We start from the raw sequence: 21588 nt of genomic DNA, 5'->3' as shown, positions 1-21588 counted from the left end.
CTGCAAACCTTCCAGAAAGCAAGGCTAGCTCATGCAAATCCACAACAGAATCAACTCCCGGTGCCAGCCGTAACTCCCCTCCTCACTGGGAGCATTTTTCAGGCTGTCCTTCCTCCTGGACAGGACTAGAGAAGGTGAGCTGGTCAGTACCCAGAGAGCACTTCCAGCCCACCTTGCAGGCCGAGGGAGCAGAAAGGGGCTTCCACGTTGTCCAAAAGGGAGCCATCCCTTCCCTCTAAGGGGCAGCTTCAGACTGTGAGCCCAGGGCTGAGGAAAGGAGAGCGACCAGGGAGTGTGTGCCCGAGGGGTTCTAGGGATGCAGACTAGACATGCTGGGAGGAGAAATGGCCACTGAGCCTCAGTGTAGCGGAGATTCCAGAATCTGAAGGGAACGTGAGTCCTCACTGCTCTGCCCAACAGAAGCAAACTTCAGAACAGAGGCACCTCCCCTCCACAAGGCAGGGGCATTTGTGCAGGAGGGTTTAGAAGAGGCCGAGAGGAAAGGAAGGAAGGAAGGAAGGAAGCACAATAGATCAGGGGATAAGCTCTGCTCGGAAGGCGAGGGCAGTTCAGGGCCAATTCAGCTCCAAGAACCAGAGGCCGTGCAGCGGGAAGTCCGCTCCGGCCGGAGCGGGGCTATCGCGCAGGCGGGATGCCATTGGTTTCCCGGCAGCCCCTAGGGCCAATCGGTGCAGGGCACGGCCCTCGGGCTCCGCCCACTGCGAGCGCGGGCCGCTACACCCGGCACAGCCCAACAGGTGAGGCCAGAGCGCGGCTCGGGCTGGTCACGTGGCCGCGGCCGGCGACCCGGGACCGAGGGCAGCCCCAGGCCAGGTCTCCCGCTCCGCCCCCAACGCCAGGCAGCGCGACCATCTGTCTCCCCGACGCAGCCGCGACCAGATGCCGCGGTCCCACGCGACAGGGCTGTGCAGACTGATCCGAAGCCGGCGGCCGCGGAGCCATTTTCTTTGCCGCGGGTTCGGCCACCTCGGGAGTCGGTGAAAGCGAACGCCCCTCCTGCGGCAGGGAAGCCACAGACACGTGGCCGCGCCGGGCCTGTCTGGGGCCATGTTGCCCCATTCATTGAAGAGACACGTGAACAGTCTGCTGCTTCTCGATTCCCTTCCCGTGTTTTTCACTCTCCATTTGTTTCCCAAGCCTCGTGTTGCCCAGAAGAACCTTTTGGCATTTCATGGGTTTCTAAGCCAGGGGGACGTGTTACGAAGTACGGGCCAAGGATTTGGGAGGAAACAGGTATTCTGCATCATCAGCCCCCAAGTTGCTTGGTGAATGCACATACAATAATTCACATTCTGGCCAAAAGCGTTTAAAAGTGCTTATCTCTCCTCAAGAAATAGTCTAGCTTCGTCTTAAATACAATCTATTTGATGTTAAACCAGAGACTTATTTTAACACATTTGCCGTATTTAGAAGAAAAATATTTTATCCCAAGAGCTTATCTGTTCTGTAACTAATTAATCAACTTATAGTCACGGTGAATATATGAGGTGTATATATACATAATTTTATAACGACTGTAAAAAATATTAATTCCTCCCTGGCAAGAATTCTTTAACCAACTTTGCACAGATCCGCACAAATAATTTTTAAAAGTAGCTTTCTTCAGGAGGCAAACAAGTTTTGTCAGTACAGCTTTACTATTTAAACATATTTCATCCATGACACACTGAAGTAAAAGTTTTAATGACCCAGTAACTTATGCTATTTTTAATATTTGAAGGCACAGAAGTGGACATTTAAAGGAAGAATTAAAAAAACAGATATAACTTATAGACAATTACCTGCACTCGTATCTCTACAGAGAAAATTAATGAGGGGTCTATTAGCATTTGGCAGTATTTTAACTCAGAGCCTCTTGACTGCAATGAAAATTATTTATTATCATATTATTAAGCTAGTAATTGCTCTTCACTTCCTGAACTTTTCCCCAAATCTAAAATCAGAAAGAAAATTCAAGAAACACTAACATCTGTTTAATTTGTTGTTAGATTTTGATACTGTTTCAGAAGAACATGAGAGTTCTAGCAGGTAATGTTTAAAATATTTTTTAGTTTCACGCTCTACTTACAAGTAGTTTTCAAAGATATCAGTATCTCATTTCTTTTCCATCATGGGAAATGTTTTCATTTGAGGTAGGCAGCAGCTTGTATTCATTACCCTTGAAAATGTGCCACATAGTTGGGGAATTCATTTTGCTGGGATTCCTGGCTATCCCAACAGCCGGGGATGAAATGTCCCTTACTGTCTGAAACCACAGACTGTTAAATGAGAGAGATAGCACCCTATTTGGAAACTAACTCTATTCACAGCAACAGCAATGTTCATTATGCTCTGCCTGTAAAGTGGACATTTTGTGCTTCTGTCAGTCAACTTCATTTCCATGTTCATAGAGTGAGAATAGAAAGTATTCAGAAACTACTGACAGAACACAGCAGACAAGCAGTCTAGTCAAGTAGCATTTCAGCTCTGAGCTTGAAATAAATGCCACTTCCCTGATTCATAGCACTAACTGACTGATGGGTTTCCTTTAAAATTCCTGGTGCACTTTTAATTCTAAATAGTTTTAGTGATTCTTATAAAATCAGAAAACCTTATGTCCCACATGTTTTAAATAGAAAGGTAAATCGGCATACAAATTTGGAATGAGGTTTTGTGACATACTGATTTTTCAAAATAGCTCAAAGTTTTTCTTCAAACAAAAATAAAACACCGAACTAGAAAAACAGAAGCTGTGACAGGTCATTTTACAATTTCAAATAACAAAACTTCAGCTGGAAAAGTCTTTTATAAATATTAGTCTATATTAAATTGTAAATTTTCAATAATCAGGCTCCATTAAAAAGGCAAAATTTACCCTTGTCAGCTTAGTCAAATTGTAGCACTCTCTTTTAATAAATAGTTTTTAAGACATGGGCATAACCTAATTTTTAGAGACCTGTTCAATAATAACATATCATTTGGAAAATAATACGTGTAATTTAAATTCACACATTTCAGCATTTTATTTATTTAAAACAAATAGGTTGCTATTAAATATTGACTATTTTATTAACTGAGAGCATCTGGGAAAACACTTATGATTAGGTTAATTTATGTTATATTTTCCCCTCAACTTGTAAAAGATTAATCAACCATTTTATGGTCTAATTTAGGTGCCTAATTAAAAACAGAGTTCAACACATGCTACACCATCTTGCTAATAAATCTTGACAGCTTTGTAACATGATGGTTCATATTTCAAATTGTTGCATATAAATGTAGAATTTTGATCTTCACCCAGGAGCCTGAAGTGAGTTACATACTTGGTTTAAGCTCCAGGACTGAAAGTACAATTACTTCAAAAAGGATTATCCCCAATCAGATCTTATCTCAAATATCCCTTCATGAAGAGGAAAACAGTCTTTGCCACCAAGTTGTTAGAAATAGACTAGGATAATAGGGGAGAAATTAGATTTCTCAGCATTTATTATTAAATTTAAAATGTAGGAAAACTTGCTACTTTCAGATATAGTTTTTAGGAGGGAGATTTTCTGAAGTTACTGGGTTTCAAAATCTAAGTCTAAAGAAATCTACTCAAAGTTTGATTACAATTGTCTTCTAGTTAAATATAAGTTTTGTCTTGACTCCTGGCACTGTATTTCTTTTAAATGAATAAGTTCACTCCCAGAAGTTTTAGAGCATCTCTTTTAACCCCATGTCCTCCACACCTCCCAGCCTTACAAGGGGGCAAATGGGAGAGAATAAATCTATTCTCCATAGGGACCTGCGTTGTTTTCTCAGCCTTTACACTTGAGGGATATTTTTGTCATTTTAATGACTGCTTTGACTCTAACTGTCCAATCCAGGCAGAGAAAAGAAACTGCCATGGTGATGTAATTATCCTCACTCTAGTCATAAACCCACTTTGGTCAAGCAACGAGCCTGTTCTGAAGCTGATATTTTTTTAACGTGAATGACAAAGTGAGCAATGCACACTGAGGTCGCGGAGTACATTGGAAAACTCAAGCTCTTTTAAAGCAAACCCAGTTTTGAACTCATCATATATCACCGCCACCATGTTTTTGGTCACTTAAGCGAGGGAGCATGGCAGAGTGACCTGGAGCAGGACTGCCAAGGTTAGTATATTAGCTTGCCATTTACTAGCTGGGACAACTTGGGAAAGTTGCTTAACTTCTCTGTGCCTGTGTTTTTTCATCTATGAAAGTACCTACTTCATAGGATTGTACTAAATACATTTGCTAATTCTGTAAAATTTGAAACAGTACCGGGCACATTGGAAAAACATTCAGGAATGTTACCTACCAGCATTATAAACATACACACGCACACACACACACATTTTTTTTTAACGTGGCCACATTATTAGTGTCAAGTTATTTTGTGCAACCAAAATGAAGAGTCAAGATGGGGAATGAGTTTCTGCTCTGGAAAGTTTAAGGCACATTTCTAGGTAAAAATTAATAATCACACTATTTGGCTAACTTAATTCCCAACCTGCTATCATTAACATTTGTGAAAATCTACCAAACTTTCACCAAATCAAAAAGAGACAAGGTCAATATTCAGAGCCTAGATGTACAGGTGTGTGCTTTCTCCACCCTGGCATCTGGGAGGCTCACAGCCCCAGAGCTCTCAACACCACCACAGCCTGCCACAGAAGCTGGAGGCCTGATGTGTCACCCCATGCGGTGCTCACCAGCACATGCCCAGTTTGAGAGGCCTGATTGAGGAAGAGAGCTGGATAATAAGCTGAAAAAGCAAACCCACAAGAGTCTTATCCCAGACTAAGACATACTCAGGTTCCAGGGCAGGTGGGCCGCGGGGAAGGGCGCATTTGATTTTAAAGCAGGTAGGGCAGCGGCAGAAAGCTTCTGCTCTCCCGCTGGTGGCTAGGTCAGCTCCATCCCACAACCGTCAATCCCACAACAGTTCTGACCGAGGAAAGGAACTACAGTCAATTTCGGAGACTTCATGCAAATCCGACCAGGCCCAGGCTGCCGGTTAGGCCACTAGAAGGATTGGGCACCAATCGATTAAACCCATTGAGGACTTGGCACAGACAGAGCCAAGATCTGCTTCTCCAGCGAATTATGATGCCGACAGTCGGGTTCAACCATCCAGGCCCGTAGTTTTATTATGCCTTCAAAATGCCTAAATGCTTTCAAAATGTTTCCCCTCTTTCCTATTTTCTAGCTGTGAGGACTCGTTTGAACCACGTGTCTGACTGCAACTCTTTCCGGTTAATTATTATTTGTGCTCGTCTCCAGTCTGCTGCCTGCCTGTACGGACCGCGGGGAGATACCAGGACACGCACCTCTGGCGAGCACCAGGCTTGCCCAGCCGGGAGGGCGAAGGGTGCTCCCTGGCACCGGGTTTTAGCACAAGCATCTGAGTCAGACGTCTCATCCGGGGTAGTTACAGAAATTTAAAACGGCCGCTTTCAAAATAATTGTAAGTCTACACATTTGCCCAGACATCCCGAAAATTCTTCATTAAGTAAAATATGTTCATTAAAGCATTTAAAATAGGTTTTTTTTTTCTTTTTCCTTAAAAATATCCGCTAGCCCAGCAGCCGGCGTGTGCTGGCGCAGCCCGGAGCGCCGAGCTGGAGGCGACCTGCGGCGCTCCCAGCGTGCTCCTCCCGCCGCGCGGTCCAGGGGTCGCAGCCGCGGGCCTTGGGCCTCCTGGACCGCACGGCCCGGCTCATCCGTTTAGGGAGATGCTGGGGGGCTGAGGAACTTCCCGCCTCCGGCGTCCCGGCCCCAGTCCTCGCGGCCCCCACGCCCGGCGGCCTCGCTCACTACGCGGCCCGGGACCCCCGTCCCGCCCCTACTCCCGGCTGCGCTCGGGTTTCCAGAGCGACTTCGTCCTTTATTCCGCGGTGTTGAGTCAATCAAAAGGAACGGAGCAGGTGGAGGGCAGGAGCCTAAGAGACCGCGTGAATCTTCCTGTGGGGATTTCCACAGGCTGCCAGGTGCTTTCAAAGTCGGCTGACGTGGACGATTCAGCTTGTTCCTGCCAGTCCTCCCGGTCCGGCCCGGCCCCGGGCCCGTGTGTCTGATCTCAGCACATTCCGGGCGCCTCCGGCCTCCAGCGGGTTTCATCTGGAAGGGCACCAGTGATCCCCTGCCGCCGGGCCCGGGACCATCGGCACCAGGAGTGGAGTGGCGGTGGTAGAATAACAACAATAGGATCGATGACAATAGCTAACAGTCAGAGCGGCCCCACGTGCCAGCCAGCACCTGCCCGCCCCAGCGCACCCCGCCTCACCGCTCCGCGGAAAACCGCACGCCCCCACTGCACCTAGAGGAGCACTGAGGCTCGGCCCGACTTAGCGACCGGCCAGAGCCAGACGGGAGTCCGGGCGTCCTTCTTAACAGCCGGTGTCCATGACCGGGACGGTGGGAAGGGTGACTGCCAGGGCTGGCTAACCCTTGGGACTGGGGCAACTGCAGACAATGAAAACATCAAGGACAAAAGGGAGGGGGGACGAGGCTGGGAACAGCGGCTTTAATCCCCTAGGTCAGGCCCCTTTTATCTCCCATCCTCTCCAGGGGCCGAAAGGGGGTTGGGGGCCGGGAGTGAAGTTCGGTTTGACTCTCCCGGTTGGTTTTCTGAGTCCCGAGCCTCTAGGAGGCTCCTAGGGCCTGGAGGGCTGCCTGGGAGAGGGCAGAGTCTTGCCTGTGACCGGTGGGGGAAGAGGTGGGGAGAGGATGGCTGACGACGAAGTTTCCGAAGGAAGGCGGGAGTCTGGACCCTCGGCTCTCCCGCGTCTCACCGGAAGCTGGACCAACTCAACCAACCGCTCACCCCAAAAACAGGCAGCAGCGGGAGGCGTTGGCGGAGATCCTGGTTACCCGTGCCTTAGGAACCGACCCACAACCCGATTCAAGAACCGAGTTTTCGGAAACCCCGACCTCCGGGCAACCCACATTTCTTATTCAATGGGCCCCCAATACTCTTCGCACCCCGACGTGTAAAAGGCGGGTGGAGACCAGCACCCAATCCGGGAAGGCGGAAACCAGCGGCCGTGCCGGGGTCGCCCGGATGCCTACCCAGACGCGCGCCGCTCCCTCCGGCCCGCTGCAGTGCGCGCCTTTGCCCGACAGGGACCAGCACCGCTCCACGATCCGCCAGCCGCGCGCAGCGCACCACCCGCCGCTAGCCCGTCCGCCAGGCGGAGGCGCGGGCCACCCCATCAGCTCACCCTCCCGGCCCGAGCTGCTCTCCAGAAAAGCGAGTTTGACCCTCTTTGGGTTCGGATTCCAGCAGAGAGGAGGACTGTAACAAAAACGTGACCAGATTCCCCGCGGCCCGAGGGGGACGCCGTCACTTCCACCCCACATCCCCATAAGGGGAGCAGGAGCTGTTGAGAAGTTGGTCTAGGGCGGAGGCCGCGGCCGGCGGGGCGCAGCACGTCTGAGCTCCAGAATCAAACACCAGCAACACTGCATTGATTCCTTTGGGACGCGGCCACCGTTAGAGGGTTGCATGCTTCCTGGAGCGCCATCTCAGTCTCTGTACCCCTTCTTTGCGGAGAGCTCTCCTGATTATTTCTAGGGTACCATGGGCCACTGAGCTGCCAGAGCTGCTCGAGAAGTTTCTATGGGTTGTGGCAAGTACCTCCCCGCCCCCCCTCCCAACACTCGGTACCGCGCTGGGGTGGGGTTCTTCCCGCGACGGGCCAGCACCGCGCATTCGTTCTCTGCCCCTCTCCGCCCCCGGGGGTTCGGTGGTTCGAGACTGTACCCCTGTCACTTCCCCAGCACAAGCCACGTCTCCCTCCTCCCCCGTTCTGGGTAGCAGCTGGCGCCTCTGGCCCCGGCCCTGTCAGGGAAACTCACCGGTACCAGGCGAGGCCCTTGTCGTAGCTGCGGTCGAAGAAGTGGGGCTCGGCGCCTACAGCGCGCACGTCGGGGTGCACGCGCAGGAACTCGAGCAGCGCCCGCGTGCCGCCCTTCTTCACGCCGATGATGATGGCCTGCGGCAGCTGCTTGCTCCCGGACCCACTAAAGAAGCTGGAGATGGGGCTGGGGGAGTCCGGCGCCTCGGGACTCTGCTCCTCTTGGCTCGTGGCGCCCTCGGCCTTCTCCTGGGCCGCAGCCAACGGGGTGGCTGGTACTGTTTGGAACAGCAGCCTCGGGAAAGCCCGGTCGGGACCCGTGGCCAGGGCTGGCGGGTCGTGGACGGCGCGGGACCCCGAGCCCAGCAGCAGCAGCCCCGGCGCGGCGGCGCACGAGCCGGCGCACGAGTACAAGAACATGTAGAGCCAGATGCAAAGCATGGCGAAGAGCAGCGCGAGCTTCCTCCTCACCGGTGGCGGGGGCGCCTGCGGCTGGGGCAGAAGCCAGCTGGGGACATGGAGGCAGGATCGGCTGCCGCTCAGGCGCTGCCCCATGCGCTGCCCGCGGGCGCGGCGAGGGGCATGGCTCAGCACATGGCACTGGTCCCGCCGGAGCCGTGAGCGCGAAGAGGGTTCCTTGGCCCTCCGGACGCCCGGTGGGTGGGTTTATTGCACCCGTGCGCCCGGGGCCACCGCTGCTGCTCCTGCTGCTCTTCCCCAGGTGGCGGCAGCAGCTGTAGCGGCCGCGGCTTTTGACATGTTGCCCGGGAGGAGCCGCAACTGGATCGAAAGTCGGGTGGCGGCAACTACTGGCCTGGGGACGGCTCTTACTGCGCGACGGCCCGCTCTGGGGCAGGAGAACGCTGCACTCCCGCGTCCTGGCCACTTGGACGGTGCGTACGGCCGCTGCCCGGGGCTGCCTCCTCGCTGCCCTGCGAACTGCTCCTGAGAGCAGCCCCGGCACTTCCTCGCTGAGGCTGCGAAGGAGAACTGCGCAGGAAGAGTAGAGACCGAGGTGGGGTGGGCAGGCCCAGTCACCGAGAGTGACAGGCCGCTCCACCTACCAGAAACCAGGACCACCATGCAAATACAGCAGCTTTGCAGAGGCTTCAGCAGCCAACCAGCTACCGGAAAGTGGGGGTGTGGAAAGGGTTTGGGGCGGAGGAAAGTTGCCGGGGGTTTCTATTGGCTGCAGGATCAGAAGGGCGGAGCCAGGGACTGGTGACAGGAGCAGAGGGAAGAAGGATGCTGGCATAACCCAGCGCTGGAAGAGGACAGACCCCACCGAGTGGTGCACTTCGGCACCCGCGCGCATTTCCGCACTCGCTGTCCTTGCCCATATGTCGGGACGCAAGTTCCATCCAGTTGTTTCGTGGGCGGGCTCCCGACGTGTGTGTGTGTGTGTGTGTGTGTGTGTGTGTGTGTGTGTGTGTTGCGCAGTAGGGAGGGGGTTGGAGAAGCGATAGTCAGGCGGGACATGAGTGCAGACCCCAAATCATCCATGGGCTGGGGATGCGGGGGGAGGGGAGGCGGTTTATGAAGTTCAAGTGGAAAGCATATTTGGAAATTGCTGTCAGATTTTTAAAAATGTCTTTCTTATTCTTTGCCAGGAGTTGATCTCTCTAGGTCGGCCCGGTTAGCTGGGATCGGTACAAACTGCTCTCAGAAAAAAATCTTCCCCAGTTGTCCAAACTGCTGGAGAAAGATGAGGGTGAAGGGGGAGGGAGACATTAACAGGGAGATAAAGGCTGGGAAAAATGTTTCCTGGTGGGAAAGTGAGTGTGAAAGTCACGTGTGGAGAGTTTTGTCGGGATATGAGTTTGTTGGGGACATTAAGTTGAAGAAAATGTTCAATCCTCCTTTTTCCCTGAGTAAATAATAAAGCCCATTCACCTTCATTTAGAAGACAGTTTGGTTTGTTGACCTGTTACACTAATTATTAGGTGGTGTTGTTTTCTCACCAATTTATGTCAAACTTTAAAAACCGACCGAGTTGCATTTATTTAATATAGAGTCCACTCGAAGCCGCTCTCCCGGTCTCTTCCAGAAAAGTACCCTCAGGGGCGAGGGCGAGGGCGGGGGCGGAGGCGCTGTAGCTGGCGGCGGGAAGCTCGGGCAGGGGTGCAGCACCCCGCTGCGTTCTCACCAGGCGCTCGGAATGCGGAGGCTCAGGATGCTCAAGTCCATCCCTTGCTGTTCGGAACGTTTAGATGCCTGTAACCTGGCCCGGCGGGTCGGCGGGCGTGCGGGCGTGCGGGCTGTTCCGGGACAGAGCATTCCTTCCGATTCCCACCCAGCGGCAGCCCGGGTGGAGTGTCGCCCACGAGGCTACTCACCCAGAGCCGCGGCCCACGTTGCAGTTCACGCCCGCGGCGAACACGGCGGAACCGACCCGAGCCCTGGTCCCTCTGCCGCGCTGTCCGCGGCTGGCCTCGGCCGCCAGCCCGAACACTCCTGCTTTTTCTTTTTAGTAAATGTCTCTGAGTGTCCTAAGTCCCCAAAGTCCTGCTCAGCGGGGAGCACACTGAGAAAGCCGGGACGTAGGCCATTGGTACCTCAGGTTCGCAAACGTGCCCTAAAGCGGCGGCCATGACCCGGGAGGTTCTGATAACCCAGCGGTCAACCTACCGGACCGCCCCCGGGCTGTGCTCCGCGCGACCTTTTTGCAACAACTTTGAGCCCCAGATACTTTCCTACAAAACTGTTGAGGGAGAAATAATTCAGATAAAGGATTTTCCTCCCCCTTTTACATTAGCAGGGGGAATTTTTTCCAGCTTTTCTTTTCTCCGTCGCTGGGATGTTGTGTTTGTTCTTTGGAAGAAGTAATTTATCACCCCCCTTTTTTGCGTGTGTGTATGATGAGAATATGTTTCTGAGCATTAGCCCGACCCTTTATTTTGGAAATATGAGAAGGGAACGTTAGTGTCTCCAGAGAGTGTGTCTTCAAATCACGTTATTTCGGGGGGAATGAAGTTATTGTCTTCTGTCTTTTGCTGACTTTTGTGGGTTTGGGGAGGAGGGCGGTATTGGTTTCTGATTTGTGTTGTGTTCAGGAGAATCGTAGCTTCCATGTGTCTAACTTCAGGCCCGGATGGGTGTGGATCATAGTTTTAAAAAATATTTTGATAATCCTAATAAAAAAATGGTCTCTGTCTGGAGGGTTAGCAAAGGCTAGTGTAAAAGGGGGGAGAGGGTGTAAGCAGTTACAAGTGGAGGCCACCGGATCTATTTAGGATCTTTCTCGGGGGGTGCAGGGAGGGAAGGAATGGAATCGGAGATGTGGGCGTCGGAAACCGCCCGGAGAGCTCGCAGCGCGCAGTCCCCCCCCTCCCCCCACCCCCGCCAGCGCGCTCCAGGGCGGCGCGCGGGGCTCAGGGCGCCCAGGGGCTTCTGAGGACCTGGGTCGGCGGTCGTCTGGGTCAGAGTGGCTCCCGGTGGAGTGTGAAGCGGCAGCGGAGCAGGACCTGGGCCGCTACCCGATGCTTTGGCCCATCAGCCCACTTGGCTGGTCTGCCCGCTGAGCGCTCCAGTCCCAGGTTGAGCCTCGAAATCCCCACGCGAGGCTGACGCTGCAGGCTCTGCCCTTGGCAAAAACCAGCAGTCCCATCGCCCCATTCTTGCAGATGGGGAACCGGGGCTCAACCCTGGACGGAGCCGTGGCGAAGCTGAAGGTGGACAGTTTGAGTCTCTGCCCGGAACCTCTGCCCGCGGCACAGGGTTCTCCCACGCGGGGCCGGCAGGAAAGCGCCGCCGCCCAAACCCGGGGCGAGTCTTACCTGCTAAACTTAGTGAACATGTTTGCACGCGGAAAATCTAGAAAGGAGCGAATTCAGTTCCAGCACACCTGCAAGGCTCATGGTTGAGTTCGGTTGGATTGTTCGGGATTAACTGATGGGGTTGCACACCTGGGCCTGTGAGGGTCCCGCTCCCGCAGGCAGCCCTCTAGGAAGACCAGGGCTGCCCGCTGGACGTCCCCTTCCACGCTTCCCCCCGGCGCCACTCTGACCCTAAAGCCCCCCACGTGTAAAATAGGAGACTTGAGCCAAAGAGCCCCCGCGATATCTAACGCCTGGAGTTTCCGATTCAGGGCTCCGGAGCGAGGCGCCCGCAGCTGCTCGCGTCCCCCACCCGCTCCTCCTGGGGGACCCCAGCGTCCCTAGTCCGTGTCCCACCACTACTCCCTGCAATGGCCTCATTGCCTGGGGCTGCCGAGCTGGTGGCCTGGTGCGCCAGGTCCTGTCACCAGAACCGTACAACCTCCCCCATCCCAACCCTTTCGGCCAGCCGGGCGGCCGGCCCCTGGGGGTTCGCTACGGCTAGCTGGCTGCGCCCTGGGGCCGCGGCTCCGCGCCCGCCAGCAAGGGGGCGCTCTGAGAGCTGTGGGGTGGCGGGAGCCGCAGATGGGGGCTGACGCGGCCAGCAGTTCACCGCAACGCACGGAGAAGGAGACTTGCCCTTCCGCTTGGGCTTCGGCGGCGCCTTCCCACCCCCGCCCGTCGCAGAACCCCGATGGCCGCCCAAGTCTCGGGATATCTGGTGCAGCGAGGGAGCCACTCACTGCGCAGGGAGCTACTGGCCAGAGCTGGGCGTGGGCCAGCCTGGAGGCTGCCACTCCTGGGCAACACACGGCGGGGCTTAGAAGTTCCCTGTAAGAATGGCTGGAGGTCTCCACCTGGAGGAAAGAAACGCTTCCCAGCACTGAGCCCCAGCTGCGCCAGGGGGTGAGGACCGCCAGCCTCAGGCGCACCCCCTGCACCCCCCCTCCTCGGCGTGCATGTGTAGCACGTCACTGCAGTGAGCACCGCCATGCATGGGAGCCCTTTGCGAATCTCAGAGGATGGCAGATCACTGTTCCTACAGATGCCAGCAGTTTGATGCCCACATTGTTTTGGTGACTTGTTTCCCCAGGAGTCAAGGTCCTGGGCTGATTCCAAATCCCTCCTCCACATGGCACCCTGCTCTGGGCCAGAGGTGCCTTTGGCCCTGGGAAATGGCGGGGTGGGGGGCGGGGGGGGGGTGGAGGTAGAAGAATGTATGCCCAGGCTCCCTCCTGGCTGAGGCGTCAAGCCTGGCTGCTGCCTCACAGGATGACTTCCCCACAGGCCTTGCTGTGACCAGGTCCCCAGTGGCTGTCCCCTCACTCCTCAGGCCCGAGATGGTGAGGACAGCTGCCTTACCAGTGCCAAGGCACCACGATGTCCATTCTCCTCCGCAGCAGCTGTGTGAGCAGCCCTGTTGTCACACACACTCCTCAGATCACCCAGTCCCAGTGTGCCATCTTTCCTGCCAGGGCCTGGCATGGGCCCCACCAGGGCAGCATTGCTTTTCTGCAGCTGGTTCCCACCACTCACCGGCTGTGCGGCATTGAGCAAGTTACACACCTTCTGAGCCTCAGTCCCACTGCCTGTCACTGCACCCCCTCCTGCCAGTGCTTCAGCCCCCCTTTCGTCCTTTCCTCTCCCCCCAAGTGGACATCTCCCAAGGCCAATCCTGTCTTCAACCTTCCTAGCCTTGGGCTCTGCGTTGAGGAAATTCTTCATTAGAGACCGGCCCTGCTTTCATTTTCCACACAAACTTCCTATAGGCAAATCAGTGCCTGCAACTCCCCGAAATGTCTCCGGGAGGCCCACTTCCCAGTCTCAGAGAGAAATATTTCATACCTTCTCTCCCACAAGAGAGGGCACTTCTCAAAGCTTGTCGGAAAACAGATGATGGCAGGAGATTGTCTACACCTTCCCTCCTCCCACCCCCATGCTGCCTGCACTCCAGCTCCCTCCTCCCGTCCTCCTCCCGTCCTCCTGTCACCTGCAGGAAGCTGCAGGCCAGCTGGACACACAGTGACCCCATTGGCGCTCGGGATTTCAGCCGCTCTCACCTCAAGGACATCTCTGTTCCCACCTCCTTGGCTCTGAGTCATGCTCTGTCCCTGTGATGGACAATGCTGTGACACCCAGACCCCTTCCACGAGGGACACGCCGGCTCAGCTGCCAGCTGTCAGCCCTTCTAGACTGCGGGGCTGGCAGCACGAGCCTTCCCCAGGTGGCCCCCATCCACTGGCGGGGGGGGGGGGGGCTGGTCATCCCAGCCAATTGCAGACATCCCTGCAGGGCAAGCCACTCCAGAGCTTCCTGTGGGCTTGGCAATGGGTGGTGGGCCTGTCTCACAGCTGTGCTTCTCCCTCTGCCAAAGGCGGCCTCCTCCTCCTCCTTCTACAGGTGTTGGTCCCAAGGGCACTTCCTAATGAACATCCTGCTCACTCTCCAGGGACCTCGCCCCATCTGTGTGTCTCTCTCTGGGATGATTCACATCAACTTCCAAACACAGTTTTCTGTTCCTCTTCATTGTCAACTACATGCACAGTTTCTTCTTCCTCACTCTTACTTCCTCTTTGTTGTGCCAGGTTTTCTTTAATGATGGAAACATTCAGACAAGCTCTAAAAAAAATCAAATTTGTAAGAAATGGAGTAAATCCCACTCTCTGACCCCAAACCCAAGTGTCTCTTCAGAGGTAAACACTTTTGATAAATGTTTTATGAAAATATAAGTAAGCAGTATATATTACCCTGCCTCTTATTATTATTTTTTTTTTCAAATGGGAGCGTTAAATAGTCTTCTATCATGAAATGGGTGACCATTCCATATCGGTATGTGTGTGTGCTTCTAAAAATACCAACTATAAATTACTTCAATTTTAAAACGTTGGAATCATTCTTTCTTTAAAAACTACATATTTTTACTTATTGGCTGTATTTATTAAGTCCTTGTTTGAAAAATGGCTAAATTAGCACATTTATTATACTTCTTTTCACCACTCTAACTTAAAAAATTAACTAGTATATACTTTATTTCACTTTATCAAGGTTTTATTTACACTCTTAACACAATTGCATAAGTTGTTTACTCTTAGTTTTATTTTTATGTGATTCAAGAAAGCCAAGAAATCTGAGAGCTTCATTTTTTATACATAATGTTGTTAGCTGGAATTCATGGAATAAATGATTATTGTTTATGTTTTGAGAAATGTTTCTGGATGTTGTACCTCTTGAATTTTTGAGAATATGTCTATTGTCATTTTAGACTTGAAGAAAAATTTGGCTGGGTATAAAATTCTTGGGTTATACGTTTTCCCACTTAGGATTTTGTGAAACGTGTTCTGCTTTCCAGTGGCCTACAATGTTGCTAGTTATTCTTTGGTGGTATCCATTCTGCAGTTCAACACATTTACTGAGTATAGTTGACCCTTAAACCATATGAGTTTGAATTGTGCAGGCCCGTTTATATTTGAATTTTCCCCCAATAAATACTATGAATATATTTTCTCTTCCTTATGATTTTATTTTCTCTAGTTTACTTTATCATATAAATACAGAATATAATCCATATAACATATAAAATATGCATTAATCAACTATTTATGTTATAGGTAAGGCTTCTAGTCAACAGAAGGCCTTTAGTAGTTAAATTTGGGAGTTAAGTAGTTAAATTAAATTATGGGTGGATTTTTCACTGCAGGAGTCAGTGTCCCTAACCCCACATTGTTCATGGGTCAACTGTACATTTTTTCAACCATTATGTATGTTACCTCAGGCATCTCTCTCTCTTTTTTTAGCTGCCTGTTTGTATGCCTCAATTGTATGATTTTTCTCAGTGAGCTCATGCTATCAGCTGATCATATGTAGCTGGAGAAGGACAAGACAGGCCCTGGCCTGTACTCCTCCATGTGTTTTTCAGGGTGGGAAGACACTCTGGTGTTACAAACCGAGTTTGACTATTGCCTGTTTAGCCTCTTGCCCTCCCAACTTCAGTAGAGCCCGCCTCTTAGGGTAGCTCAGGATACTGTTATTTTAAGTGTTGTACTTTATGTGAATGGAGGTGGTAGAAGACAGACAAGAAGTGCCTCCCCAGCCGATTTCCCATTTGTAGCACCTGCCCCTCCTCCACCCTCGGCTCTCACTTTCTTCCCCCACAATGAGACAGAAGCGCCTTCCAGCTTCCCACAGCTTCCTATGTTTCCTCCACCCTGTGTTCTGCAGTCCCCTGCTTCTGTGGTGTCCTCAGGACTGAATTCAAGGGGGCAGTCTGCATACAACAGATCCTGATCTAACATGTTGACTCAAATTATTCACTATTTTTAAAGTTGAAAAACTTTATTGGCCTACATCTCAATATGGGTCTTGCTGTATCAATTTTAATTGAAACATAACATACCTTTCCAGCTTTATGGTTTATTTCACCTTTTCAGGAACATATTTTTATTTTGTAACATTGAGCATTCTTTTTATTCCAATGTTTTATTCTATTTTTAAACAATACTAATTGCATATACATAATATCTCCTTTGTTTTTCATACCTACACTTTTCTCTATAATGTTTTTAAATCTTATTTTCCAAGTTTCATGAGTGTATAATTTACTTTAGCTTCTCTGCTAGATCTTTGAAATTAAATTCGATTTTTTTCATTTCTTGTTATTTCTTTATTTTGTTCTCTCTTCTACCCTTTTCTGATCTCTATTAGCAGCCTGCTTTTCTTCTTCTTCTATTTTTTAAGGCATTTTATTTGACACATTCAATCTATTTTTGGAACTCATTTGTTCTGTAGAAGGATTGTATTAGTTGTAATTCTTTAAGAGTTTAAAGAATTATTATTCTTATTCCTCATTTTTTTTTAGTTAATTGGCTTTATTATTTTAGAGAAGGTTTGGGTTTATAGAAAAATTTGGTGGAAATACAGAGATCTATATATCCTGTCACCATCACCCCCCTAAACAGGTTCCCCCTGTCATTAACACCTTGTATTAATGTAGTACATTTGTTACAATAGATGAACCTATATTAATATACTAGAGACCCGGTGCACAGATTCATGCACTGGTGGGGTCCCTTGGCCTGGTCTGCAGGGATCAGTGGGCTTTACCCGCCAGCTCGTCGGGCTCCAGCCCACTGTCTACATCGATCCCGCACAGCATGAAGTCGGGCACCGCGCTGCTCATGCTCATCCTGGCCCCGCTGCACTGCTCAGGGAGTGTCTGTGGGAGAGGCTTGCACTGCAGCAGCTGCACTTGCCAGCCGTGAGCAACGCCCATCTGTCAGCTGAGCAGTGCTCCTGCTGTGGGAGACACTGACCACCAGGGAGCAGCTCCTGCGTTGAGTGTCTTCCCCCTGGTGGTCAGTGCGTGTCATAGCTACTGGCTGGTCACTTGGTTGTCCGGTCCTCTGGGTGCTTAGGCTTTTAAATATATAGATTGTTATTAACTAAAGTCCATAATTTACATTAGAGTTCACTCCGTGTTGCACATTCAGTGAGTTTTGACAAATGCATAATGACATGTGTCTATTACAATACCACACATTATAGTTTTACTGCCCTAAAGATATCCACCTATTCACTCTCCCTCTCCTCCCAAGCACCTGGCAACCACTGACCTAATCTTTTTACTGTCTCATAGTTTTGCCTTGTCAAGAATGTCATATACAGGGGTGGGCAACTGTAGGGTTACAGTTGTGAGTACATGAAACACAGAGTTTATTCTTGTATTATTATTTATTTGATTGCTGTATTATTTGTAATATTTGTCTTATTATTATTGTTGTTATCATTTCATATCCTTACTTATGATTTTTCCTTTAGGTAATGACTGGTAATTTAAAGAACGACTGTGGACTTGCTTTGCCCATCCCTGTATAGGTGTCCCCCAGTTTTTGAAAGTTAGCCTCATGTCACTTTGCTTTTACAAAGGATGTACATTAATTAGCATCTGTTTCCACTAACTGAAAAAGACATCTGAAGAGGATTTTTACTTTTGTGAAAAAACGGCAGCAAGCGAAAATCACATTCAGCGTTTGTTTTGGCTGGAGCTGCTGTAGAAGCAGCTCACCTTGAGCAACCTCGCCCAGCAGCTCAGCATCAAGCCTACAGCTTTGAACAGCGTCTGTGAGCACCCCGCTTTACCATGATTTATTTTGTTCATCAGTTAGCAAGATGTCCTAAGGTATTAGAAAAGCCAAAAAGAGTTGTAAGGGTGCATACACTTAGCGTAAAAATGGACGTAATTGTTTCCATCATGGTTAGCAAAACAAAGACTTAAAAATGAATGGTATTAATTCTTCCCTTTACCCCATTTGGAAAGTGTCATAGGAATGCTCTACTTTCGGGAGGTGGGGAAACCTGTAGTTGAAATCACACAGTGTGTATCCTAGTTAGCTTGGCTTCTTTCACTTTATAATATGCATTTACACTGAGTGGCCAGATTATTATGATCTCTGAACGCATAATAATCTGGCCACTCAGTGTATATCCTATATAATAAAAGGCTAATATGCAAATTGTCCCTTTGACCAGGAGTTTGACCAGCAGGCAGGCCAGCCAACTGCCCATGTCCCCTCTCCTGGCTGGACCCCGCCCATGCACGAATTCATGCACCAGGCCTCTATGTATATATACTGAGTGGCCAGATTATTATGCTTTCAGAGGTCATAATAATCTGGCCACTCAGTGTAAGTTCCTTCCACTTCTTTCTATTGCTTGACAGCTTATTTCTTTTTATGCTGAATAATAGCCTGTGTCTGGATGTATCACAGTTTGTTTATCCATTCACCTATTGAAGAACACCTTGGTTAATTACAGGTTTTGGCAATTAGAAATAAAACTGCTATAAACATTTGTGTCCAGGTTTTTGTGTGGACTTCACTTTGCAATTTGGTGAATACCAAGCAGTGCAATTTCAGGAGTATGTATGTCTATTTTGCAAGAATATGTCTATTTTGCATTCTGTCGTCCAAAGTGGTTGTACCATTTTGTATTTCCACCAACAATGACTGAGAATCCCCATTGCTCACCATCTTGCCAGCACTTGATGTTATCTACCTCTCATTTCTTAACAAAATTTTTAAAATTACTCCTCTGAGGTATAGTTTTTTCTTTTACTCTCCTTTAAACATATATTTTAAAATTAGGAAATGTCTCAAATATATAGAAAAGCAAAGAAAATAAGGAACATCTATGACTCCATGATACATTTTAGCATAATTTATTATATACATGTTAATATATATATATATATATATATATATATATATATGTGTGTGTGCATATGTGTGTGTGTGTGTGTGTGTGTGTATGATTAATTTCAGAGAGTTAGGGTGAGGGAGATAGAAACATATAATTTATTTTTTAAATGAAATATTACAGAGATAATTGAGCCCTCCCTTTTAATTAATGATACAGTTAGACTTATTTTTTTTTTTTTTACCTCGTTTACTATCTTCTGTTGGACTGGGTTTTTGATATTTCTTTCTTTATCCTTTACTGATTTGGATATTATAGGTTGAATGTATTTTCTTATATTCTTTTTTTCCTTTGCAATGTTTTTAATTGAGATATAATTCACATAGCATAAAATTCACCTTTTTAAAGTGTTCAATCAGTGGTTTTTCATATTCACAATGTTTTATAATCATCACAAATATCTTATTCTAGAACATTTCCATCACCACAAAAATAAACCCCATATACATTGGTTGTTACTCCCATTCCTTTCCCAAATTCCCTGTCAACAAGTAATCACGTTAATGGTTTTGTTGGTTTATCTATCCTAGATATTCATGCAAGTGGCTTCATACAATATTTGTCCTTTTATGTCCTGCTTCTTTCACTTGGCATGTTTTTGAGGCGCTTTGATGTTGTAACATGTTTCAGTACTGCCTTCTATCTTATGACGGAATACTGTTCCACTGTTCGGATCTGCTACCCTTGTATTCTCTCGGTGGTTTGGTTGCCTGTCACAATGATGGTCCTCGGGAAACATCACACTTGGAACCCCTCCCGTGAACAGTCTTTCCTAAATGGCCACACGACTTGCTCTGACTAGCGAGACGTCAGCAAACAGGACGAGCAGAGGTTTAGGAAGCACTCACACAATAGGGCGTGTGGCGTGTTGGCATCACCTTCCTTGGGACGAAAGATCACACACAGGAGAGATCCAACAACCCATTTGCCTGGGACTCAGCTGAGCTCAGCCTCGCGCTGACCCTCCGGCTAAATGCAGCCACGTTTTAAAGCATATCCGGGCCCTAACCGGTTTGGCTCAGTGGAGCAGGGGTGGGCCAACTTTTTGACTCGAGGGCCACAATGGGTTCTTAAACTGGACTGGAGGGCCGGAACAAAAGCATGGATGGAGTGTTTGTGTGAACTAATATAAATTCAAAGTAAAGGAGCGGAGGGGAGAGCAAGAGAACCCTCCTCTCTTTCGGCTCCGTGGGCCAGATAGAACAGCCAAATGGGCCAGATCCAGCCCGCGGGCCATAGTTTGCCCACGGCTGGTAGAGCGTCAGCCTGCAGACTGAAAGTTCCCAGGTTCGATTCCGGTCAAGGGCATGTACCTTAGTTGTGGGCACATCCCCAGTAGGAGGTGTGTAGGAGGCAGCTGATCGATGTTTCTAACTCTCTATCCCTCTCCCTTCCTCTCTGTAAAAAAATCAATAAAATATATTTAAAAACTAAAAAAACTAAAGCGTACCTGGGATTTATTTTCATCAGGCGTGGTAAGACATGCGGAATGGAAATGACCGCCAGCAGGAAGCCATTTGGCTCACAGTTCTCTAGACAAGGCAGGATGGCCCACCACGCAGGCCCACAGACCACAGGGGGAGCTAGGGGAAGGCACAGGCAAGAGCTTTCATTGGTTTCTGCAGAAAACCAATGAAAAGCCATACACGGCAGGTGAGCAGGGTTAGGAATGGCCAGTTGAAAAGCTCAGTGGACTCTGGGCATAGGGCATAGAGGAATATTGCCTCCCAGAATGTAAGAGCCACTCAGGGGAGGTGGCCAGGAGTAGGTGCTGAGACTGGTTGGTTTGCATAGGAAGGGCACCCTTCTGGGCAAATTATCTTCTCTTTCCAAGAACTGGCTACTCACAGAGGAGATCTCTCCTCCCCCTCTGCTTAGAGAGGCCCTGCTGCCAGAGCAGCAAGAATACAGAAAATCAAAGAGCACAATGCACCCTTGAACAATGTGTGTGTTAGGGGCACCCCCAACCCCCTTCATTGAAACCCACACATAACTTTTGTCTCCAAAAACTTCACTGCTAACAGCCTACTGTTGACCAGAAGCCTTACCAATAATATAAACTCTTGATTGACACATTTTTAATGGTCACGTGTGTTACATACTGTATTCCTACAATAAAGTAAGCTAGAGGAAAAGTGTTATTAAGAAAATCATAACAAAGAGAAACACATTTACAGTATTTATTGAAAAACCCCACATACAAGTGAAAATGTGCAGGTCAAACCCATGCTGTTCAAGGGTCAATGTCTAGGTAACACACGTCATCTAAGCTCAATGAATAAAGACACGACCAGGTCATCAACAGATTCACAAGAAATAATAAAATGTCACTTTCAGTCACTTTAGCTTTTGAGCTGGTTTGCTATGTAGCAACTGGTAACAGGAAGCACAGATAGCTGTAAACTTGCATGTCCATGTGCAAGAAACCCCTCATTTTCCAGGTCAGCTGTCTGTCGGTGATTTTCACAATCGTTTGGCGATGTGCCATTCTGACGTTTCTCTTCCTTTCATGCCAGCATGTTGTCTATAAACGCACAGGTCTTTGTATTTCTGAGTTATGGACTCCTCTCTCCTTCCATTTATTATTGCAACTCCTTCTGTTTATTTTACTCCCTCCAGACTCCTGGATCAAATTCCAAGTCTCCTATTTTTTTCTCT

At 49.3% G+C, this 21588-nt stretch overlaps 1 protein-coding gene across 1 annotated transcript in view; it reads right to left on the bottom strand.

Annotated features, from left to right (window-relative positions):
• Positions 1-8888, bottom strand: part of HS3ST3B1 (heparan sulfate-glucosamine 3-sulfotransferase 3B1) — a 45798-nt gene extending 36910 nt beyond the window's left edge. The window contains exon 1 of the mRNA XM_080678291.1: positions 7866-8888. Within this exon, the coding sequence (XP_080534417.1) occupies positions 7866-8419 (554 nt within the window). The 5' untranslated portion in view covers positions 8420-8888. The remainder of the gene's footprint in view (positions 1-7865) is intronic.
• Positions 8889-21588: the final 12700 nt, after the last annotated feature.

The sequence above is a fragment of the Plecotus auritus genome (assembly GCF_963455305.1).
Source record: "Plecotus auritus genome assembly, chromosome: 7".
NCBI lineage: Eukaryota > Metazoa > Chordata > Mammalia > Chiroptera > Vespertilionidae > Plecotus > Plecotus auritus.
The sequence above is the reverse complement of the archived record's forward strand: the minus strand, read 5'-3'. Positions and strand labels throughout refer to the sequence as shown.